The sequence below is a fragment of the Mobula birostris genome, chromosome 3 (assembly GCF_030028105.1).
Source record: "Mobula birostris isolate sMobBir1 chromosome 3, sMobBir1.hap1, whole genome shotgun sequence".
Taxonomy (NCBI): domain Eukaryota; kingdom Metazoa; phylum Chordata; class Chondrichthyes; order Myliobatiformes; family Myliobatidae; genus Mobula; species Mobula birostris.
The window spans coordinates 157,349,357-157,375,617 of NC_092372.1; the positions used below are offsets into that span (position 1 = coordinate 157,349,357).

Here is a 26,261-nt window from a genome sequence, read left to right on the forward strand (position 1 = left end):
TGAGATTTCCTTTCATGCCCTTCAGACATGTTGTGACAGTTTTAAGCCTTATTTATTTAGAAACCCGGTGCTACAAGATTGGCAGATAAAAGGCAGATTCCTATGGTTTCCTATCCAACAAAGGCAAGATGCCTTGTCCAAAGAATGCTTGTTTCTCTTAGTTGTGGTGTCATAGGTGCAGCCTTGGACAGCGAATGACCATCCAGAAAACCAGCCCTTATACTGTATACAAGACAGGAATCCTATGGGCGTCATATTCAGCTGCAAGCCCTACTTGACCTCTGGGTCACCAAGGTCTCAAGACAACTAAGAAATGTGCATGCATTTCTAGCCAGATGTGCACTGCCTGTCATACTGAAACTTGATTTATTAATCTCTTTGTATTTTGATCACGATGAAGCATCTGAATTTTGCTTCAAGCTATTTATAATTCATTTTCGATAATACCATGAAGGATTTAAAACAGAACTTGTCTCAAAATATGTTAGGCAGTACAGGACTTCTGGGTCAAGGGAAGAAATATGATGTTTTTAAAGTGAGCAATAGGATTCAATAATGTTGCTGCCTTAAATATAGTTTGTTTTTAAGTGCACAATTTGACTGATCCCATTTTCTAATCAGCAATATATTATCTAGATACAATACGCAGACCCATCTGTCCAGACAATTTATTGACTTTGTATGTAAAAAGAATCTCCTAAAAAAGTCTCTGAAGATTGAAAATTAGTTTTATATTTATCAGTAGCAGACTTCATAGTGATGTTTTCTAAAATACACCAGAATTTTAGGTTATTTATCACTCAGATCAAGAATTTAATACCTTTTATGTGGATAAATATGTGTAGGTAAAGATGTTTATTGTTAACTAATGTTTGGATCCAATTGAGGAACATGTTTTAGATTAGTTGCTACTAGAGAAATCGTTTTATTTATTTGCCACAACAATTTTTGGTGTGCGAATTACATTAAATTCAGCGCTAAGAAGTAACTACTGTTGCTTGGCAGATAAGAAATAAGAATGATAACATTTCAACAAGTAATGCAGGTCAGATTATTTTCCTTCTGTTGGAAGATTTGCCTCAAGGCACAAGTGACCTTTCTTATTTGCATCAGTGAATATGTCTGGCTAGACATAAAAGCAAGATCCATTGTTTGTTATTTGTTCACCAGATTGCTTGGTGTGTAATAGCTGTTTTTAGAATATATACATATTTTTATTCTAGCTGCCCATTTTTAAATATTCTTAAATTTATAATAATTTGAAAGATAGTCTGCAGTAGTAAGTTGTAGCCAAGAATGTCATGATTTAAAAAAAATGGAAGAATAGATTATTTATGTTGTAGCATTTACAGAAGAGCCTGTTATGAATCCACTAAATGTCTGTGCAGTTATGAATAAAGTGAGGAGGAAGGAATTAGAGTGGTCCGATTTATCAAAGAGGTCAATTAACTGCTGTATCTCCTACTAAAGTAATATCAATTTGCATTATTAGGACAGTTTCTTTTTAAGAGAATCATTTGGTTATTTGTTTAAATCAAAATCAAAGTCAAAGTCAAACCAAGATTTACTATCAAAGTACATATATGCTACCTTGAGATTCATTTTCTTGCAGGCATTTACACAAAAATAAAGAAATGCAATAGAATTTATTTTAAAAATATACATAAACAAAGGCTAACAATAACTATTGTAAATAAAAAATATTGAGAACATGAGTTCTCGAGAGTCCTTGGAAGTGAGTCTGTAGATTGTAGAAACCATTTGTTGTTAAGGTGAGGGAAGTTATCCATGCTGGTACAAGAGCTTGATGTAGAGTAGTAACTGTACCTAAATCTGGTGGTGTGGGACCTAACCTCCTGCCCAATGGAAGTAGCCAGAAGAGAACATTGCCCTGACAGTATGGGTCTTTGAAGATGGCTGCTGCTTTCTTATGATGGCACGCCATGTAAGTGTGCTCAGTGGTGGCGAGGGCTTTGTTTGTAATGGGCTGGCCTAGACCCACCACTTTTTGTAGACTTTTCCAGTTCTGGCCATTGTTGTTTCCATACCATATCATGATACCAGTTCGATTACTCTCCACTGTGCATCTATAGAAGTTTGTCATTGTTTTTGGTGATATACTGAATCTATGCAAACTTGTAAGATAGTAGAGGTACTGTTGTGCCTTCTTTGTAGTAGTACCTATGTGTTGGTCCCAGGAAAGATTCTCTGATATGATAATGCCAAGGAATGTAAAGCTACTGACCCTCTCCAACTCTGAGGACTGACTAATGAGCATCTGGTTTCTTTCTTATGTAGTTGATAATCATCTCCTCGGTTACTGACGTTGAGTGAGAGGTTGTTGTGGTACCATTAGATCAGATCTTCTATCTCCCAATTCATTACCATATTTGATATGACCAACAACAATGGTGGCACCAGGAAAGTACAGGAGCCTCAGGATTCACATCATCAGGTTTAGGAATAATTATTGCCTCTCAACCATCAGGCTCTTGAACCAAAGGATGCAATTTCACCCAACTTCACTTGCCCCATTATTGAAATGTTCCCACAACCTATGGGCTCCCTTTCAAAGGCTGTTCATTTCATGTTCTCGATATAGATTCCTTATTTATTTATCTATTTTTTTCTCTCAGCGCAAGCTGGTAAAACCTGAGGTATGGGCATAGCCAAGCACACTTATTTGTCAACTGCTAAGAACATTTGGACTATTCTAGTGGTGTTTAGTATTGTGGCTTTCTGAAGATTACATAGATATTACTATATAACCTGATTTGTTTAATACTATTGTGTAGTGACTTTAACCGTTGATAAAGTCGGTGAGGTTTTATTATGGTTATTGTTCTATTATGAACTTAATGAGTCTACCCTCAAGCAAGTGAATTTCAGGGTTTACATATGGTGATATATATGTATTTTGATAATAAGTTTACTTTGAACTTGAAAGTTAAATATGTCATTGGAGTTGTACTTAGCCTCATAGTCATAGGTATAAAGCAAGTAGAGCAGGAGACTAAGCACACAGCTTTGTGGTGCACCTGTGCTGATAGCGATTGTGGAGATGTTGTTGCCAAGCCATATTGACTGGGGTCTTCAAGTGAGGAGATCAAGATCCAGTTACACGGGAGAGTATTGAGGCTTAGGACTTGGAACTTAGCGATTAGATTTGAGAGGATGATTGCATTGAATGCTAAGCAGCAGTTAGTGAAGAGAATCTTGAACGATGCACCTTTATGGTCCAGGTACTCCAAAGCTGAGTGAAGGGTAAATGAAATGGCATCTGTTGTTGATCTGTTCTGACGTAAGCAGATCCAGGTCACTCCTCAGGCAGAAGTAAGCATGCTTTATGAGTAATCTCTTGAAGTACTGTGTCACAGTGGATTTATAGTGCCTATTAAAAGTATTCACCCCCGCTCCCCCCAAGAAGTTTTCATGTTTTATTGCTTTACAACATTGAATTTCAGTGGATTTAATTTGGCTTTTCTGGCACTGATCAACAGAAAAGACTCTTTCACGTGAAAGTGAAAACACGTTTCTACAAAATAGTCTAAATGTATTACAATTATTAAACACAAAATTATTGATTGCATAATTAACCACCCACTTCAAGTCAGTATTTATTAGCTGCACCTTTGGCAGCAAATACAGCCTTGAGTCTGTGTGGATAGGTCTCTGTCAGCTTTGCACATGTGGACACTGCAACCTTTCACCATTCTTCTTTACGAAACTGCTTGAGCTCTGTAAGATTGCATGGGGATCATGATGAATAGCCCTTTTCAAGTCCAGCCATAAATTCTCAATTAGATTGAGGTCTGGACTCCAACTTGGCCACTCCAGGACATTAACTTTGTTGTTTTTAAGCCATTCCTGTGTAGCTTTGGCTTTATGCTTGGGGTCATTGTCTTGCTGGAAAATAAATCTTCTCCCAAGCTGCAGTTTCTCTTGCAGACTGCATCAGGTTTCCCACCCAGGAATTTCCCTGTATTTTTCTGCATTCATTTTACCCTTTACTTTCACAAGCCTTCCAGGGCCTGCTGTAGTGAAGCATCCCCACAGCATGATGCGGCCACCACCATGCTTCATGGTAGGGATAGTGTGCTGTTGATGATGTGCCATGTTTGGCTCATGCCAAACATAGTGTTTAGTCTGATGAACAAAAAGCTCAATTTTGGTTTCATCAGACCATAGAATCTTCTTCCAGCTGATCTCAGAGTCTCCAACATGCCTTCTGGCAAACTCTAGCTGAGATTTCACATGAGTTTTTTTCAGCAGTGGCATTCTCTTAATCACTTTCCCATAAAGCTGTGACTGGTGAAGCGCCCAGACAACAGTTAAATGTGCAATCTCTCCCATCTCAGCCACTGAAGCTTGTAACTCCTCTGGAGTTGTCATAGGTCTCTTGGTGGCCTCCCTCACTAGTCTCCTTCTTCCATGGTCACTCACTTTTTGCAGACAACCTTGTCTAGGCAGATTTACAGCTGTGCCATATTCTTTCCATTTCTTGATGATTGACTCAACTGTACTCCAAAGGGTATTCAGTGACTTGGGAATTTTCCTGTATCCATCTCCTGACTTGTGCTCTTCGATAACCTCTTCGTGGAGTTGCTTGCAGTGTTCTTTTGTCTTCATGCTGTAGTTTTTGCCAGGATACTGACTCACCAGCAGTTGGATCAGTTGGATACAGGTGTATTTTTACTACAATCAATTGAAACACCTTGTCTACACACAGGTCTCCAAAAACAGATCTTCTTTTAATTAATTATGTGATTTCTAAAACCAATTGGCTGCACCAGTGATGATTTGGTGTGTCATATTAAAGAGGGCGAATACTTATGTAATCAATTATTTTGTGTTTTATACTTGTAATTAATTTAAATCACTTTGTAGAGATCTGTTTTCACTTTGCATGGAAGAGTCTTTTTTCTGTTGATCAGTGTCTAAAAAGAAAAAATTAAATGCATTGTGATTCAATGTTGTAAAACAATAAAGCATGAAAGCTTCCAAGGCGGGGAGGGGGTGAATACTTTTTTATTGGCACTGTAAGTAGTACCAGATAATAATCATTGAGGAGGTTACTGTGATCTTTTTGGGTGCTGGTACGATTGAAGTTTGCTTGAAGCAGATGGGTTCCTCAGACTGCTGAACCAAGATGTTGAAAGTGACTGCAAACACTCCAGCCAGTTGATTAGCACAGGTCTTCAGAGCTTGGCCAGGTACGCTACCTATGCCAGATACTTTCCATGGATTCACCCTCCTGAAGGATTCTCTCGCTTGCCTCAAGATTGAGATCCCAGGCTTGTTGGGGATAATGGGAGTTTGTGATGGTTCCTCCATGTTCTATCAATCAAAGTGAGCGTAAAAGGCATTGAGCTCATTGGGGAATGAAACCTTGTTGTCATTTACATTGCTTGGTTTTGCTTTGTAGGAGATGATGTCATTCAAGCATAAGTGTTTTAAGCATAAATGTTTTAAGTTTAGTCTAGAATTGCTGCTTTGCATGTGAGATGGCTTTCCGGAAGTCATACCTGGAGCTTTTGTACTTTCCCGGATTGCCAGTCTCAACCTGGCCTTCAGCAAATTTTGAATCTCCTGGTTCATCCAAGCTTTCTGGTTGGGGAGGACTGAATGATTTTATTTCGAAGGCCGTGTTTAGAAATACTGTTTTCCTATGTTGATAAGCCTATTGATAACAATATGATCAATGATTTTTCACATTTTTAATAAAAAATATCAAGATAATTAAAGGACATTGAATCAAAGTCTATTTTTATATACATGAAAGGGTGTTAAAGAACATATACAACCCAATTTCATGATATAAAAGCACATATACATGTACATGTCACTATCTGTGTAAGATCACATATTCATGTCAATGTTGTTCTATATTAAACCCCAAGAGGATCAACAAAATAGTCTCTTGCTTTGAAAATGATATAGTTTGATTTCAGATATAACCATGAAGAACTTCAGGATACAATTTTTGTACCTGCTGACACAAATTCATTTAAGGTTAGTGGTGAGCACATTCCATTGATAGTATGGGAAAATGGAAGGGCCATAATTCACAAAATCAGGTGTTGCATTTTCCAAAGAAGAGAAAATCTGCAGATGCTGGAGATCTGAGCAACACACACAAATTCAGGAGGAACTCAGCAGGCCAGGCAGCATCTATGCAAAAAGCACAGTCGATGCTTTGGGCCGAAACTCTTCAGTGGTCCTGTTGAAGGCTTTTGACCCGAAACATCAAATGTACTTTTTTCCATAGATGCTGCCTGGCCTGCTGAGTTCCTCCAGAATTTTGTGTGTGTTGCATTTTCTACACAGCTGGAGGTACTTCTGCTTATAATGCAGGCAAGTGAGGGAATAGGGCAGGGTCTGGTTTCATAGGAACCGTAATAGCTACAGCATGTCCTCTTGATTCCTGTGGGAATGAAAATCCAAAGAATATGACGGATGTTGGAAATCTGAAATAAGTTCAAAGAACTAGAAATACATGGCATCAATGGAAGGTGAAACAGCACTGATGTTTCATTTCTGTGGGAATTCTTTAGACTATTTTTGTCTGACATTCTTAGCCTGTGGAGCTTTAACAATTCACTTTATGTGTGTTGGTCCTCACAGCTAAATCAGGTTCTAACTAAACTAATCGGTTAGGTACTCCCAGTAAAAAGGTTACCCACCACAAGCTCTACGTCCATCTCCCACCACTACAATAGCAATCCTTGCTTTCCTCCCTCTTACCCCAACTGCAACTTCCTCCCCCAAGCCAGCTTGCAATGACAATAACATTTCCGTATCTAAAGGGACATTTTGTAACCACAACAATCACAACAGCTCTCTCAAGAAAATATACTGGAACCTTTATTCGTTACCATGCACTCAACTCCACCGGGTTCATTTAGAACTTTGAATTCAGTTTAATGAATCAACAGTCGCATTTTGTTTCCAGGAACTTCCATTTATAAAATACATTGACAGCAGTTAAAATGCCACATCGCCTGTGGCTATTATGTCACAACTGATCTTTCAAGCCCATAGGAGCAGTTCGTTTCCATCTTTATTTCCAGGCAAAAACCCAGAGAGCAGACCAGGATCTGCGACAGGAAAGCACTGTTATGTTTTGGAAGTTCAAAAGATTAAACTAATTCAATGGAACACAAGAGATCCGAGGAATGCGAGTCTTATGTTTGTTCTTTAAAAGGGGCGCACACATTTCACGTGGTAGCATGATGACGTATACAATTCATATATTTTTACATCTAACTCGTAATAATTTATTTAAACTAACAAGAATACTTAATTAAAGTTTATACAATATTATTCAAATATTGCTGAAACAGTAAATATACAACACTCCTCCCTTCTTAACTATAACTTCAACTCAATATAGAATGCATCTCAACTGTACTTACGATATACTATATAATACAATGACTATATACTATATTATACATCCACCACATAGTCAATTTTTAATTGTCCCATTCAGTCCTGAAGATTTAATCAATGTGGAGGCTTGAGAGATACCGTCTTTCCTAACAAGGGGGGGGATCCAATTGCTGGGCGAGTGAGACTTGTGGCTGTGAAACACTCTCAGGTTCTGGGGCCTCCACTGTAGAGATTGTAAGAGTTGATTCTGAGACTGCAGGAAGTGGTTCTGACATCTCTGGACACCTTTCCTCTTCCTTTTTCTTCTTCTGGTTTGTTCATTTTGATTTTGGGAAGGTGCATTTAGCTCACTGGAATATTCTCTTGTAATCCTTCAAAGCTCCCTTTACGATCTCATCTCCCCACTTTATGCATCCACATCATCTGATAAATCCTCTGTTTTTGTATCTCCATTGACTCCTTTCATTTTACCTTCCACTCATCAGCTGGGTTTTGGGTCTTTGCATCTACTTTTACAAGCAGCCTTTTGTCTCCCACTTGAAGTTCATGCAATAACCTTAATGCATGCAAAGTAGATTCTGGTTCTTCATACTCGCAAAAGCCAGACGTTCACAACTTTCCTGAAGCTCCATGAACTCTATTCCACCTTCAAACCAAGCCACATTTCAGAAGTAACCGCCTGATTAACAAATCAGAAGCTTTCTCAGATATATTTCCTACAAAAATTGTTGTAGTCAGATCACTGCTTTCATCATGTTCACGAATCCTCTGAGCAGCATGGTCCTTCCTTGGTTCAATATGCTTTCCAACCAGAGGCATAGAGTTTGGCACCAACACCTATTTGTCTTCTGTTGGGTAACACTTCATGGTATACAGCGTCGACACAGTTATGTCATCACACAGTACTCCTCTTAATCGAGTTTTAGTAGTCTCTGCCAATCATGCCTTCACAATGCTGGCCCTCCTGTTTTTACCACACACAAACTCAATGTGACTTGTTGGTTATTGTATTTCACTGTTACAAATACCATTCCCACAGGAGTTACCTTTTCTCCAGTATAATCTCCTTTTTGGATATCTGCAGGCTTCAGTTCAGTATCTTTGAAATGCCATTCAAACTCATTTTGTGGAATGACTGAAACAGCTGAGCCAGTGTCCAATTCCATTTTAACTAATTTGCTGTTCACTTTTGCTGTAAGCCATATTGCTTGTCTATTGTTAATTTTCACACTTAAATCTGAAAGATACCGATTCCTTTGTCACTCATTATTATCAGATTTTTCATCAACATCATGTATCAGTGTTCTTTTTGAAGCTACACATTGACTTTTTATCTGTTTCTCATCTCTCTGTAGTCCGTTTTAAGAGACTTTTGGATAGGTGCATGGAGCTTAGAAAAATAGAGGGCTATGGGTAAGCCTAGTCATTTCTAAGGTAGGAACATGTTCGGCACAACTGTGGGCAGAAGGGCCTGTATTGTGCTGTAGGTTTTCTATGACTCTATGATTTATTTTGGTCTGCCCAACATGCTCTTTGTATGTGACCTACTTTGTTGCATTTTCTGCATGCTTCACCTTTAAACTTGCATTGTTCTGGTGTAAGTGAGCCCCCGCCACAATGGTAACATAATTTGTTCAGCCCGGCCGGCTTCTGTTCAGACGTTGCAATTTTGTTCATGCTCACTTTCATTCCTGACTTCAACTCAATAGCAGCTTTGTCTGCAGTTCCCACTGATATTTCAACTGCCATATTTCAAAAGCAAGATCAACTGTTGTTGTGCTTCAGTTAGGAGCAGTTTTTGAATGCTTTCTTATAGGATTCCACCAACCAAACAACCTCTCAGTGTATTATTGAGTCCATTACTGAACTGACAGTGCTCATACAAATTCTTCAATTCAGCCATATAAGAAGTATGAACTTCCCTTCCTTTTGATTCTGCTTATGAAACCTAAAGCATTCTGCAATCAGAAATGACTTTTGAGCTAAATATTGTGGATCAGAATTTGAGGATGGAATTGTTTCAGCTGAAAGAAAATTGACCACCTTTGGCTGTGGTGGGGCACTCGTTTGACTGCCAGTGTTTTAGAGGATCTTGGACATTGGAACTGAATAAATATGCTGAGTTTGGTGAGTGTTTAGAGTGAGGGTGGTCTGGTCCAGCCCAGAATAATATTATTAGAATTCCATTGTTGTGTGGCTCTATTCACTCTCAAAATTAATTTCCATTGCAATGGGGCTAATTACTTAATCACTACAATATTAGTATCGCAAAGATGTAGGACATCCCTCTCAGTTATAGTGACCATTCTGCATACCAATTTCAGTCCACTGCAATAAAATTGATGCTTTGTCTGCCTGTAGACACGACAGTTATATCCGCATCTGCTTATCACTTAGTTATACATACATAAGGAAAATTTGCGAGGGCACCTTTTCTTCGCTCACCCTTCCACAATATTTTCTTAAATATTGTACGTATGTTGATTTTGTGATGCTTTCAACTAGCCTGCTGCCAAGTATTGTCAAGCTTATGCTTGAATGATAATTTACATGAAGTACTGGAGTGCTGTAAGGAATCATACAATCACAGGTCATTGCTCTCAGGAAGAAATAAACATGTAATAATTGTATATGTTTATTGTATATTTCATTCTCTTTAACAGTAATTTAACATTAAAATCACTGTTTTTTATTAATTAGATCCAATTTTAAAGAAAGCTGTTTTTCTTGCAGTCTCACTCTTCTGTTGAACGAGCAGGGTTGATTGGTGGCATCAAAATGAGAAAACTTCCAACTGATGAGAAATTCAGCCTTCATGGCCAGACACTGAGACAAGCTCTAGAAGAAGATAAAGCGTTAGGTCTCATCCCTTTCTTTGTAAGTGAAGATTTCCATTACCTTTGGTAATTATTACCCAAGTTATTGTTTTTTTTATACTTTTCCATCTTTTTGGCTCAAGCTATAGACTGTCTACGTTTTTAATCGCTTTCAAAAAGGATTAACATTGGGAACCCATTGGATAATTGGGAGCAGAATGTGTGGTCAGTCCTGATTTGCAAGCTTGGAGCAGTGCTTTACTTTAATGAGCCTTAAATTGTAGTGCCCTAAGCATTCATGAACTTTATATCTGATAACTGCATCAGTACAGCAATGGAATGTTATTCCCATTGAACTGACATACTGTGTTAAACATTGGTACAGGGTGGAAGCACAGAACTGTTGTAACCCGAAAAGAGAACATTCATGGCACTGAGCCCATGTTGACTCCCCATAAAGTAATCTGTTTGGGCCCCTTCCCCTACTCTTTCCCTATCTCTGCAAATTTCACAACCAGGATTCCTGCTGTTTTTTGAATAACTTATGGTGGTGCTGAGAAAGATCGTTTGTATTTTAGCTTCTTATGAATGCAACCTTCAAAATTTAAGAAATGTAACTCCCTCTGTTTAACACACTCAGCCTTGATCACTAGATTATTTATTAATGCTGATTGTCCTTTAGAGGAAAAGAATGAATTGTAAGTAATGAACACAAGAGTCTCTCTGCAGATGCTGGAAGTCCAATGTAAAACATTCAAAATGCTGGAAGAGTTCAGCAGGACAGACAGCATCTAATGATGAGGCCTCTGTCGTTCAGGATTGACCATGGATGTTGCACCCTGGCTGTTCAGATACGGAAGCCAGGGCAATACAATATGGAGAGCAAGCTGTTGCCCATGTAACAAACTCCACACATCTGATGAACCCAAAGGAACGCAGAGACCGATACAGTTTGGCACCAGCAGCTGCATGATGCAGGAGTTGCCAGTCAGCATTGAGCTTAACATAGAACTGCCTTGGGGACTCTAGCTCCAGATTTTTCCATCTGGGTTAACTTCCGAAGCCTTCCCCGTGAGTGGGTATAGCCACAAAGCAGCGAAGGTTTGAGATCAGTGCTTTCCTCCTCCTGGATGAGCTGCCAACCACGGCTGATGAGCCCCATCTGCCTGAAGAGACTGGTTTAAAGGCACCAGTAACTTGCCTTTGCCTCTTCTCCTGACGGTAGAAATGGTTCCGCTGGGCTTAGTAGCTAAGCCACATTTGAAGGCCAAGAGCTGGACATGGTTGTCAGAGGCCATTTAGTCCCACTCCATTGGGAGCATTTAATAGGTAGTGGGAGCTTATCCCCATTGCCACTCCCAGCTATAGCAAGGAACCAGGCAGCATCCATAGAAAAGAATAAACAGTTGATATTTCGGCTGAGACCCTTCATCAGCACTGGAAAGAAAAGAGGAACAAGCCAGAATAAGAAGGTGGGGGGAGTCAGGTGGTTGGAGGTGAGGGATAAAGTGAGAAGCTTGGAGGTGATAGGTGGAATGGGTAAAGGGCTGAAGATGAAGAAATCTGATAGGACAGGAGAGTGGATCATGGAAGAAAGGGAAGGAAAAAGGACACCAGGGGATGTGATAGGCAGGTGAGAGGAGCCAGAGTGGGGAATGGAAGAAAAGGAAAGGGGAGAGGGAAGAATTACTGAAAGTTAGAGAAATTACTCCTCCCACCTGAGAGTGGCCTTATCGTGGCAGTAGAGAAGGCCATGGACTGACATGTTGGAATGAGAATGGGGATAGGAATTTAAATGTTCTTGGCCACTGAGAAATCCTGCTTCTTGCAGATCGAGAGAAGGTGCTTGACAAAGTCTACGTCGGGTCTCACCAATGTGGAGGATGCCACATCAGGAGCACCAGAGACCGTAGACGATCCCAATAGATTTTCAGGTGAAGTGTCGCCTCACCTGGAAGGACTGTTTGGGGCCCTGAATGGAGGTGAAGGAGGAGGTGAATGGGCTGGTGTAGCTCCTTCCTTATCTGCTTGCAGGGTTAAGTGCCAGGAGAGAGATTAGTGGGGAGGGACGAATAGGCATGTAGAGAGAAATCCCTTTGGGAAGTGGAGAATGGAGGGGTGTTAAAGATGTGTTTGGTGGTAGGATCCCATTGAAAACGGTGGAAATTGTGGAGAGCGATGTGCTGGATACAGAGGCTCAAAGGTGTTAGGTAAGAACTCTATCTCCGTTGAGGTGGTGGGAAGATGGGAGGAATGCAGATGCTTGGGAAATGGAGGAGATGTGGGTCATGGCAATGGTAGAGGAAGGAAAACCATGTTCTTTAAAGAAGGAGAGCATGCCTGGTTCTGGAAAGGAAAGCTTTATCCTCAGAACCGATGTGACAGCGGCAAACGGAAATGGCATTTTTACAGATGACAGGGTAGAAAGAAGTATGGACAAGATAGCTATGAGAGTCAGTAGATTTATTAAAGATATCGGTAGACAGTTTGTCCCCAGAGATGCAGACAAAGAGATCAAGAAAGGGGAGAGAGATGTCAGATGATCTAGACATTAATTTCTCTACTTTCTGGTAATTTTTTCCCTCATTCCCATTCCCTGTTCTTCCATATCCCACTCTAGTTCTCCTCTTACCTCTTCTCTTCTCCTCACTTGACCGACACCTCCCATTGCTGCCCCTCTTTATTCCCTTTCGTCCGTGGTCCACCCTGCTCTCCTGTCAGATTCCTCCTTCTTCAGCCCTTTACCTTCTCTACCTAGCACCTCCCAGCTTCTCACTTCATGTGCCATCCCCACCCACTGGCTTCACCTATCACCTTCTAGCTTGTACTTCTTCCCCACCCCCTCCCCACCTTCTTATTCTGGCTTCTTCCCCCTTCCTTCCCAGTCCTGTGGAAGGCCCTTGGTCCAAAATATCGACTGCTTATTCCTTTCCATAGATGCTCCCTGATCTGTTGAGTCCTTAGATCATAAAGGCCGTAAAATATAGGAGCAGAGTAGGCCATTTAGCCCATCAAGTCCGCTTCACCATTCCATTATAACTGACCCATTTCCCTCTCAACCCCACTCTCCTGCTTTCTCCCTGTACCTTTCACTCTCTGACTAATCAAGGACTTATCAACTTCTGCCTTAAATACATCTAAAGACCTGGCCTCCACAACCACCTGTGCCATCAAATTCCACAGATTCACCACCCCCTGGCTGAAGAAATTTCTCCTCATCTCCATTCTGACTGGACGTCTCTCTATTCTGAGGCTGTGCCCTGTGTTCCTAGACTCCCCCACTATAGGAAACATTCTCTCCACATCAACTCCACCTTGACCTTACAACATTGATAAGTTTCAATGAGGTAGCCCCCTCATTCTTTAAATTCCAATCACTACAGTTTCAGAGCCATCAAATGCTTCATATGATAACCTTCTCATTCCCAGAATTATTTTTATGAACCACTTTTGAAGCCTCTCCACAGTCGGCACATCCTTTGTTAGATAATGGGCCCAAACTTGCTTAAAATACTGCAAGTGAGGCCTCACTAGCACCTTATCAAGCCTCAGTTTAAATCCTTGTTTTTATATTCCAGTTGTCTTGAAATAAATGCTAACATTGCATTTGCCTTCCTCAGTACAGACTCAATCTGCAAATTAACCTTTAGGGAATCCTGCATGATCCTTTGCACCTTGGATTTATCACTTTTCTGCCTGTTTTGAAAATAGGCTATGCTTTTTTCCCTTCCTCCAAAGTGCATGGCCATACACTTCCCAACAATGCCACTTCTTTGCTTCATTCTCCTAACTTTTTTTGTTTCCCTGCAATAGTCACCAGCAGCCAACCAATAAAGGGTCCCTTTATTCCCTCACTTTGCCTCCTGCCAATCAGCCAATCCTCTATCCGTGCTAGTATCTTTCCAGAAATATCATGGTCTCTTATCTTGTTAAGCAGCCTTATGTGTGGCAACTTGACAAAGGCCTTCTGAAAATCCAAGTACACTACATCCACCAATTGTCCTTTATCTACCCTGTTTGTTATTTCCTCAAACAATTCCAACAGATTTGTCAGGCAAGATTTTCTCTTAAGGAAGCCATGTTGACTTTGACCTATTTAATCATGTGTCTCTAAGTGCCCTAAAACCACATCCATAACAATCGACTCCACCATCTTCCCAACCATGAGATCAGGCTAACTGGTCTATAATTTCCTCTCTTCTGCTTCCCTCCCTTCTTGAAGGATGGAGTGACAAATGTAATTTTCCAGTCCTCTGGAACCATGACAGTATGTAGTGATTCTTGAAGGATCATTACTAATGCCCCCACAATGTCCCCAGCCACCTTCTTCAGGATCCTGAGGTGTAGTCCATCTTGCCTAGGTGACATATCGACCTCCAAACCTTTCAGTTTCCCAAGCACCTTCTCCCTACTAATTGCAATTACACTCATTTCTGTCCCCTAACACTCTCAAACTCCCAGCATACTGCTAGGGTCTTCCACAGTGAAGAAAGATGCAAAATACTTATTTAGTTCATCCACCATTTCCTTGTTTCCCCATGACTAGCTCTCCAGCATTATTCCCAGCTGTCTGATATCCGCTCTCGCATTTCTTTCAGCATTTTGTAATTTTAAAAGTTGCATGTTTTCGTTGCAACATATCCTTTGCAGAAAGGAGTAAATTGTAGTCTGTCTCTCATTAGAATAATCATTGTAAGTACAGGTCTACTCCAGTTTACAAACACTGGACTTGTGTGCATCCTATGCAGATAGACAAGCACTTGATGGGGCAGCAGGCCGGATTTGCCAGCTGCTAATAACTCAGGTTGCAGCCGCATTTCTGACTTGTGTACAGTTCACAGAGACAGAAGCCTTTTGTAACCTGAGGTGGACCTGTACAATCGTTCCTGCAGGTTGCAAGTGTGAATGTAACAAATCCAAGGGTTTGAAAGTCAGGCGAATAGCTTCAAAGTTGTTCTAGCCATCTGAATCTGCTGTTTTTAAAACCTAATTGCCTAACAATTGAGGTTAGCTGGAACAGTTGGCTTTATTTATCTAGGCTAATTGAGCCTGCAGAGCTTCCTATCCTGTTTGCACAGCTAGCACATGGCCACAATGATTAAGCTCAATCTTATTATACATCAGTTTTCCTTATCCCAAGGGTACAATATATTTCTGAACACTAGCGTGCGATAAAGTAAATGTAATGATGCTTTAGCAAATGTATTTCATCAGAGTGTATTTGATTAGAATTTTAGATGTAATTAGTGTTCCCAGTCTAGGGAATTACAGGTGACACAATCATTGCAAATAAATGGCTGTTGATATCCTTTCTTTGTGTTCACTTTTAATATCCATATGGGTACTATGTGCATCAAGAAATAATCAAAAATCTAGTTCTTAAAATTAAACCAGACTGTATAAATTATTACTGTAACAATCTAAATGCAGCTTGTGCGTATTAATTACTCAAGAACAGATTGTCCACAAATTGCCCTTTGCTTTATACAATATACTTGATTTCCAAGATGATAATTTTGTATCCCAACCATATTTTTAAGTGGTGCTGAGTGAAAACTTGACATTACTCCCTTCTGCAGGGCTGATAGAGTAAAGTATACTGAGCTCACACTGTTTAAAATATCTACTAATATTTTGCCATCCCTTCTCATCCTTTTATCTTTTGTTATTATTTAATTGATAATATACAGTTATTTATTATCTGCCAATTGTGTTGATTTGTTTGATATTAACATGAGTTTCTGACTATACACTATGCGGCCACTTTATTAGGTACACCTGTACAGCTGCTTATTAATGCAAGTATCTAATCAGCCAATCATATGGCAGAAAGGATGCATAAAAGAATATAATCATGGTCAAGACGTTCTGTTGTTGTCCTGACCAAACATCTGGATAAGGAAAAAATGTGATCTAAGTGGCTGTGACTGTGGAGTGATCGTTGGTGCCAGAAAGGGTGGTTTGATTATTTTAGAAAGTGCTGATTTCCTGGAATTTTTGTGCACATCAGCCTCCAGAGTTTACAGAGGATTGTGTGAAAGTAGGAAAATATCCAATGAGTGACAGTTCTGTGAGAAAAAATGCCTGGTTTATGAGAGAGGTCAGAGGAGAGTGTCCAGACTGTCCAAGCTGACATGAAGCCAACAGTAACTCAATAAACATGCGTTACAACACTTGTGTGCAGAAGAGCATCTCTGAATGTACAACACTTTGAACTTTGAAGTGAATTGGCTGCAATATCAAAAGGCCACGGACATATACTTAGTGAGTGCATATTTGTTCTGCCTTACCCACCTCCACCTCCAAAACATTGTTAAAAGAAAAATATCACAGTGACAACTGGAAATACTGTAATACACAATTTATTAGCACACTACAATAGCAATTGAGAGAAATCATTGATGATCTGCTCCTCGATTATACAGAGCTAAGGCCTTTTATACACCTTTGGTCATATGTACACATGTCAATGCTAGAGAAAGACAAAATTCTGAATATAATAATATCAATAGAAACTTCAACATCTGGTGTTTTTCTTAAATCATCCTCGTCCCTTAACTGGGGTCTTTCCATACCTGTCCTTTGGAGTTATCTGGTGTTGTTCCCAGCCCATTATTGTATTATATCTTTGTCAAAGGTCATTGTCTTTTAACGTTACACATACAGTACTAGCTTTAATCATTTTTCTTTCACAGCATTGAACCGCTCCACATTTATTTCAGCTAATCATTTGCTAAAGCCCTCATCTATTATCTGTGTTACCTCTAAACCGGATTCAGTCAGGGCTTGTGTGGACAATGCTCTCATGAAACACCCTTAGATATTTTGCTGTATTAGAAGAGCCACATTAAACAGGTTATATTTGTTGTCTGGGAAATAACATAACATGGAATTTCATGTACTACAATATTTTAATACAGAATTAATTTAGTACTTTTTATGAATTACATCAATATGCTCCTATTAACAACCTTTATTATCCTATTCAGTACTCCATTCATTTCCATTCAATTTAAAACATTTGGCCAGTTCCGTTATTACTGACTATTAACTGGTACAAAGCAGCAACTTTACAAGAAACATTCAAATGGTGCTACATATAGTCAATTAATTTAGCAAAAAAAATTAAACAGATATCTTTTGGACCCAGTGCTTTTCTTAAAGAGCTTCATTATTCTATATCCTTTCTGAGTAACCCAGCCAGTAGCCTTAGTGGAGCAAGAGAAAGACTGCTGTAGTCCATATCAAAAGAACAGACCGGTAAACAGAGTGCGGAGACAAGAGGCTGCAGACACTGAAATCTGGAGCAACCAGCCAAAAGGCTGGAGGAACTCTGCAGACCAGGCAACATGTACAGAGAGATATGGACAGTCGCTGTTTTGGGTTGAGACCATCTGGATGGAACGGCGATGAAAGGAAGAGGTGAAGCAAGAGCTATTAAGTGTCAGGTGGATCCATGTGAGGGGAGCTGACAGGCAGATGGAGGATGGGAGAGTGGAAACAGCAATAGTGGTTGAGAGGTGACAAAGGGCAAATGATAGGCAAGGAAGGTGGAGCTGGTATGGGGCTGGTACGGGGACAGCTGCACAAGTTCAAAGGAAGTTTCTGATATCTGAAGGGACAATAAACCCATGAACACCACCTATTTTTTTGTTCTCTTTTTGCAGTATTTATTTAATTTAATACTGTTATATATACCGTATTTTTTTTGTATTTTATAGATTTTATTATTATGTATTGCAATGTACTGCTGCGCAAAACAACAAATATTGCAACAAATGCCAGTGATGTTAAATCTGATTCTGGTCTCTCTATTGACTAAATCTTTGGGAAGTGCTCCTGAAAGACCGGGAGAGGGAAATGGAGCTGGATTTGGATGTACTCAGAATCATCCAGGAGTCTGAGAATATTGTAGATGAGACTCTAATGGGGAGTGATTCCACCAACTATACAGGCTCCAGGTAGATGCCTGACTACCAAGAAAGGTAAGGTTGAGTAGGCAATCAGTTTAGGGTTCTCCTCACTAATGGGTGTTCCTCTTTGGGTACTGTTGAAGGGCATGTTCTTTCAGGGGCTAGCAGCAGTCGTCAGGTCTCTGACACTGCGACTGGCTCTGAGGCTCAGAGGGGAAGGGTGCAGTCAGATGGGCGATTGTGATAGGAGACTGGACAGTGAGCGGACGTACAGGAGATTCTGCAGCTGCGGAAGGGCAGCCAGGATGGTGTGTTGCCTCTCAGGTGCCAGGCTCCAAGATGTACCTGAGTGGCTGCATAAGATTCTTGAAGGAAGGGGTGGTGAACAGCCAGGGGTGGTTGCACAACAATATCGTCGATGTAGGTAGAACAAGGAATGAGGTCCTGCAGAATGAGTATAGGGAGTAGGTAATCTGTTAAGGAACAAGACTTTGAGGGATTACTCCCTGGTGCCACATGCTAGAGAGGTTAGAAATAGAAGACAAGACCAGATGAATCCTTGTGCAAGGACCAGGTTTCAGGGTCTTGGACCATTGGTACCTATGTTCCCGGGTAGAGGCAGCCTGTACAAGAGGGATAGGTTACACTTGAACCAGAGAGGGACCAATATCCTTGCAGAGAAATTTGGTGATGCCACAAGGGAGGGTTTAAACTACATTGGCAGTGGAATGTGGACGGTGGAGGGTAATATTCTAAGCAGGAACAAGTTATGGGTGTGACGAAAAACCAAGTTATCAGAAGATTGATGCTGATGAGAGAGATAAGAGAGACAAAGGGAGAAGCATTCAAAATGTTAATGAGAGAGGAGGGAGATTAACAAAAAGAGACACAGTTCCGAGTATTGACAGACCGGTTGTTTTGAACCTGAACTGTTTGAAGTTTGATGGACAGGCAATACCCCAGCAGGGGGATAAAAGGAACAGGTTCACTAAGGCACGACAAACACCACGAGATCATGAGATAACGAGACCCTGGAAAAGCGATGTGCCCCCACAAGTTGCTGGGAGTTTGGAGGGTTGGTGGCGGGAACCGACCATAGACGCACAGGGTGAAAAGGTACGATGGGCGCGAACCTGGTGTGTGTGTGTCCACCCTTGCCTGGGTGCCGGGTTCACCGCGGAAGAACAGTCGTATCTGGAACGGAGGGGTCACAGTCGGTGACCACAGAAGACATAAAACGGTTTGCCCGAAAGCTAACTGCGAAGAACGAAGGTCTGTGTGAATCAGAATTTGCATATTAAATCTCTCTCTCTCTCTCTCTCCAACGGCACAACAGCGATTACTGCAAACTGTACTAAGCTGAACTGAACTCTGCATCACTTGAGCTGATCATTTTACCCCTAGACTGCGATAGAGCTTGATTGATTCCTATTATCCTAGTTCTGTGTACATGTGTGTTTTATCAGTGCTAACCTGTTGCATTTATATCCTTACAATTAGAGTACTGTGTTACTTATTTCTTTAATAAAACTTTCTTAGTTCCAGTAATCCAGACTCCAACTAAGTGGTCCACTTCTGCTGGTTTGGCAACCCAGTTACGGGGTACGTAACATAAGATAAAGGAGTAACCATCTAGAGCAAGTTCAATAATCAGGATCTCCAGGAACACAGTAGAGGCAGGCTACAGGGTAACCAGTTAGACTCTATTTATTTCAATGCACATGTTTTATCAAGTAAGGCATGTGAGCTTAGTGTGTGGATTGGCTTTGAAGTCTGGGATGTTATAGCCAGAATAGAAATGTGGCTGAGAAGAGGGCAGGACTGCCGTCTCAATATTCCACAATACAGATGCGACATGCACAACAGAGGTACAGGTAAATGAGGAGAGGCTGTTGTCCTTTTGATAAGGGAGGTCATAACAATAGTACTTTGGGATGACATTCTTGGGGATTTGTCCAGTGAGGCCACATGGGTAGGGCTTAGAAACGAGAACAGAAGGGGCACTCCAGTGCTGTTGTACTATATACCTTCCTAATAGTCAATGGAAACTTGAGGACCAGTGTGAAACTGCTCAAGTATTGTCTTATTGGGAGATTTTAGTTTCCCCAGTATTGACTGGGCCACCCAGAGTGTTATGGAACTGGACAGGGTGGGATTTGTAAAATGTATCCAGGAACAATTCATCAGACAATATATAGATAGCCTACTCAGATGAACACAATACTGGATTTCCTCTTGGGGAACGAGGTAGGACAAGTAATTGATGTGGCAGTAAGGAAGCATTTGGCTCCACTGACCATCATTCCATTAGTTTTAAAATAGTCATGGAAAAAGATAGACTGGGTCTTCAGATTAGAATCCTAAATGGGGCTAATTCTGGGGGAATTAGATAGGAGCCACGGTAACGTAGTTACTTGTACAACTCAGAGTGTACTGTTACAGCTTAGCGCGCCACTATTACAGCTCAGAGTGTCCCGGAGTTCAGAATCAGAATCAGGTTTATCATCATTGGCATGTGACATGAAATTTGTTAACTTTGCAGCCGCAGTTCAGTGCAATATATAATCTAGCAGTGAAAAAATAATATGAATAATAAATAAACAAGTAAATCAATTACATATATTGAACAAAATTTAAAAAACATGCAAAAACAGAAATACTCTATATTAAAAAAAATTAGGTAGTGTCCAAAGATTCAATGTCCATTTAGGAATCGGATGGCAGAGGGGAAGAAGCTGGTCCTGAATCTCTGAGTGTGTGGTTTCAGGCTTCTGTACCTCCTACTTGATGGTTACAGTGAGAAAAGGGCATGCCCTGGGTGCTGGATATCCTTAATAATGGATGCTGCCTTTCTGAGACACTGCTCCCTTAAGATGTCTTGGGTACTTTGTAGGCTAGTACCCAAGATGGAGTTGACTAGATTTACAACCTTCTGCACCTTCTTTCGGTCCTGTGCAGTAGCCCCTCCATACCAGACAGTGATGCAGCCTGTCAGAATGCTCTCCACGGTACAACTATAGAAGTTTTTGAGTGTTTTGACATGCCAAATCTCTTCAAACTCCTAATAAAGTATAGGCGCTGTCTTGCCTTCTTTAAAACTACATCGATATGTTGGGACCAGGTTAGATCCTCAGAGATCTTGACACCCAGGAACTTGAAGCTGCTCACTCTCTCCACTTCTGATCCCTCTGTGAGGATTGGTATGTCTTCCTTCATCTTAACCTTCCTGAAGTCCACAATCAGCTCTTTCGTCTTAGTGACATTCAGTGCCAGGTTGTTGCTGCGGTACCGCTCCTGTTTCACTCCTGTACGCCCTCTCGTTACACCTGAGATCCTACCAACAATGGTTGTATCATCAGCAAATTTATAGATGGTATTTGAGCTATGCCTAGCCGCACAGTCACGTATATATAGAGAGTAGAGCAGTGGGCTAAGCACACACCCCTGAGCTGCACCAGTGATGATCATCAGCAAGGAGGGTATGTTATCACCAATCCGCACAGGGTTCAGTTCTGGCGCCATCTATAATAGAGTCTGTATGTTCTCCATGTGAGTACTTGGTTTCCTCTAGGTGCTTCAGTTGCTTCCCACAGTCCAAAGACCTACTGGTTAGTCAGTTAATTGGTCATTGTAACTTGTCCTTTGATGAGTTTAAATAGTGTTAAATAGGTGTATCGCTGAGCATGTGGTTCAGTGGGCCAGAAGGGCCTGTTCCACATTGTATCTCTAAATAAATAAACAAACAAACAAGTAAACAATATAACAGAGGTCAATTGGTTGAGCCTGTTTGAAGGGAAAGGAACAAATAGCAAGTGAGAGGTTTTTAAGAGTGTGATATCAACTGTCCAGTAGCAGCATGGAGGGTGAACACTAAACCAGTCAAGTCTAGGGAACTTTGGCTGATGAGGGACATTGAGACTCCGATCAGGAAAAAGTAGGAGTTTACATTGGGTTTAGGGGTCAGGAATGAGTGAGTCCCCTGACCACTTTAAAGAAGATTAAGAATACTGTTAACAGGGAAATCAGAGAATAAAGAGAGGGTATCAGATGGACCTGGCAGGTAAAATTCATGAAAATCCCAAAAGGTTCTGTAGCTATATAGTGAGTAACAGGATGGCTAGGGAGACAAGACATCCCCTTAGAGCTCTGCAGCACCATCTGTATCTTCAGCCATAAGTGATTGGTGGGAATTTTAAAGAAAATCATGGTTACTTAAGAGATAAGGAGAACTATTGGAGATGATATGAAGGGCATTCATATTACCAGGGAGGAGGTATTTGCAAACTTACGGCACATTAAGGTGAATAAGTCTCCAGAGCCTGACCAAATGCATCCTCTGACTTTTTGGGAGACGAGAGAAGAAGTTGTGGAGGTTGTGGTGATACCCCCAGTGGGGTTGTCTATTTGGATTTTAGCAAGACCTTTGACGAAGTCCCACATGGTAGGCTGGTCTGGAAGGTTAGGTCCAATGGAATTTGGAAGAACTAGTTAGGCAGATTGAAAATGGGTTTGGTGGAAGGAAGCAAAGTGTGGTGGTTGGGGGTGTTGAAAGATTTTTTTGGAATAGAGGCCAGTGACTAGTGGAGTGCTGCAGCATTGGAACCCTTACCATTCATTATTCATGTGAACACAATTGCACAAAGCTTGATCAGTGAGTTTGCAGATGTCTTGACATTAGGTGACTTGAAATCAGCTACCTGGACTATTCCCCTTCCCACCCTCTCTCTTGCGAAAATGCCATCCCCTTCACGCAATTCCTGCGTCTCCGCCACATCTGCTTTCGGGATGAGGCTTTTCATTCCAGGACGGAGGAGATGTCCTCTTTTTTTAAAGAAAGGGGCTTCCCTTCCTTCACCATCAACTCTGCTCTCAAATGCAACTCTCCCATTTCACGCACATCTGCTGTCACCCCATCCTCCCGCCACCCCACAAGGAATAGGGTTCCCCTTGTCCTCACCTACCACCCCACCAGCCTCCGGGTCCAACATATAGTTCTCCATAACTTCCGCCACCTCCAACGGGATCTCACCACTAGGCACATCTTTCCCTCCCCCCCGCCTTTCTGCTTTCCACAGTGATCACTCCCTACGCGACTCCCTTGTCCATTCTCTCCCCCCACCCCATCCCTCCCCACTGATCTCCCTCCCGGCATTTATCCTTGTAAGCGGAACAAGTGCTACACATGCCCTTATGCTTCCTTCCTCACCACCATTCAGGGCCCCAAACAGTCCTTCCACGTGAGGCGACACTTCACCTGTGAGTCAGCTGGGGTGATATACTGCGTCTGGTGCTCCTGATGCGGACTTCTATATACTGGCGAGACCCGATGCAGGCTGGGAAACCATTTCGCTGAACACCTACACTCTGTCCACCAGAGAAAGCAGGATCTCCCAGTGGCCACACATTTTAATTCCACGTTCCATTCCCATTCTGATGTGTCTATCCACGGCCTCCTCTACTGTCAAGATGAAGCCACACTCAGGTTGGAGGAACAACACCTTATATTCCGTCTGGGTAGCCTCCAATCTGATGGCATGAACATTGACTTCTCTAACTTCCGTTAATGCCCCACCTCCCTTTCGTACCCCTTCCCTTATTTATTTATTATTATTATTTTTTTCTTTCCCCCTTTTTTCTCTCTCTTTTTTCTTCCTCTGTCCCTCTCACTATAACTCCTTGCCCATCCTCTGGGTTCCCCCCCCCGCCCCTTTCTTTCTCCCTGGGCCTCCTGTCCCATAATCTCCTCTCCCTTCTCTAGCCTCGTATCCCTTTTGCCAATCAACCTTCCAGCTCTTAGCTCCATCCCTCCCCCTCCTGTCTTCTCCTATCATTTCCGATCTCCCCATCCCCCTCCCACTTTCAAATCTCTTACTAGCTCTTCTTTCAGTTAGTCCTGACGAAGGGTCTTGGCCCGAAACATCGACTGTACCTCTTCCTATAGATGCTGCCTGGCCTCCTGTGTTCCACCAGCACATTTTGTGTGTGTGCTTGAATCTGCAGATTTCCTCATGTTTGCGTTCCAATATAGATAGGTGTGAGCTGATGCATTCTGGAAATGGAACAGAGAGACAGGAGTCCAAGTGTAAAGCTCACTGAAAGTGGCATCACAGGTAAGGAGGGTGGTGATAGGGTCTGAGTTGTGAAAAGAGGTTGGCCAGTGAAGTGTTTATTCTTCAGATCATAGGAGAATGAGAGATGACCTTATAGAAATGTTTAAAATTATGAGCGGCATAGATAAGGTAGACATTAACAGTCTTTACCCTGTGATAGGATAGCCAAAATCTAAGGGGCAGAGATTTAAGGTTGAAGAGGCAAGAATTGAAAAGGACATGAGCGGCAACTTGTTCCCACAATGGGTGATGAGTACGTGGAATGAGCTACCTGAGGAAGCAGCTACAACAGAATAATTTATGAAACACTTGGATATGTACATTGATGGGCAGGGCATATAAATCACAGGAAGTTGGGAAGAGCTGTGTGTCCACAATGGTCAGCACAGACCCATGGGGCTGAAGGGCCTGTATCTGTGTCGTATTCCTCAAATACTCTACGTATCTATGCAGAGGAGGAATCAGCTTGGACTTACAGGCAATAAAAATAGATCTTAATATGGCTGAGAAAATAATATTTGCATTTGTTTTTGACAAGTCTGTTAGGTGAAACCTGGTAGTGACCATTAAGTTCAAGACTTAAAATGATGTGCAGTAATAGATGAAATGGTATAAATGTGTGCTAAATAGAAATCTATTATGTCTCACTCGTTTTGAAAGTCTGATTGAGAAAAAAAGGCACTCCTTCGAAGACTATCTCTTGAGAAATAAAGAATGATTATGTACTTTTCTGGAAGATAAACAAAAAACTTTGTAACTTTATGGGATACGTATCAGTTTCCAAAGTGCACTTTACTTCATAGCTTCTTAGAAAGTTGTGTAACATACTCAAGATTGTTTGTTGTTCGGTGTTTTAAATGATTTCACTGATCTACATATTTGGAGGACTAATTAACTTGCATTTTCACCTTGGATTCTTTTTATGAGATATTTTTAAAGTTATAATCAAATCTTTTTAGCAGAATGGGATATTATTTAATAACTAAATACTTAAGAGTTAGAAAAATGAATTAAATTCACAACATAGTAAATTTTAAATGGTCTTATTCAGACCGAAAGATTTAATCGCTGTGGAGAATTTCTTACTTCTGTGGAATAACATCTTTCCTGACTGGGGGGCGGGGGGGGGTGCGGGTCACTCTGTTTGGCAGGTGAGACTTGTGGCTGTGAAACAATCTCTGCTTCTGGCATCTCCTCCATGGTGGTTGCAGAAGTTGACTCTGAGACTGCAGCAAGTGGTTCTGACAGTGATAGTCACCTTTCTTCTCTAACAATTGACTGCACTCTCCTCAACTGATTGATGTGTCGTCTCCAGATGGCGTCAGGCGCAAACTCCACTGTGTAGGAGATTTCTGTCCTTAATCTTTCCAGGTACCCACTTTTGATAATCCCTGTAGTCCCTCACCAGGACTGCTTCTCCAGTAGTGAAACATCAAACCTCCTTGTTTGAGGAGCCATTTGTCCTGCATACCCCTTCTGAGATTGAGTTTGAGAAGATACAAGTGTGAAAACAAGGGCTGACACAGGAACAACATAGCTGGTGAGTTGTTGGTTGTGGAGTATGTTGCACTGTGATATGCAAGGAAGAAAATGGTGAGCTTCTGATTCAGTGTTAGTAAAGTGTATTCGACTGACATTGCTTGCAGTGCATTCTTTAAACACTGGACAAACCTTTCCTCCAAGCCATTCCTAGCTGTGTGGTATGGTGTAGATATAATATGTCTTATTCCATTCATTTTCAGGACTGACTGAAACTGGTCCATTGTCACTGACCAAGTGTTCTGGAACACCAGTCCTTGGAAGAGGTTACTCAACACCTCAACAGTAATGGGGACTTTTGGGAACACTTGCAGCCACTTTGTAGCTGCAAATTCCACATGAGTCCTCTGCCAAAGCAATGGAGGCCATTCCCAGGAATGTAGAGGCACTGTGCTTGGCATCTTCTGCATGTGTTGGCATCCCAAGAACTGTATAGAAAGTTGCTCAATCTGCTGATCTATCCCAGGCCACCAGACAAAGCTTCGAGCCAA

The 26,261-nt window shown here is 41.3% G+C and overlaps 1 protein-coding gene across 6 annotated transcripts in view; it reads left to right on the plus strand.

The window, feature by feature from the left end:
* ddc (dopa decarboxylase) overlaps window positions 1-26,261 on the plus strand; it is a 103,015-nt gene that overhangs the window by 24,593 nt on the left and 52,161 nt on the right. For all 6 annotated transcript variants that reach the window (XM_072253562.1, XM_072253563.1, XM_072253567.1 and 3 more), the window contains exon 6: window positions 10,126-10,269. In XM_072253562.1, coding sequence (XP_072109663.1) covers window positions 10,126-10,269 — 144 coding nt within the window. The remainder of the gene's footprint in view (window positions 1-10,125; window positions 10,270-26,261) is intronic.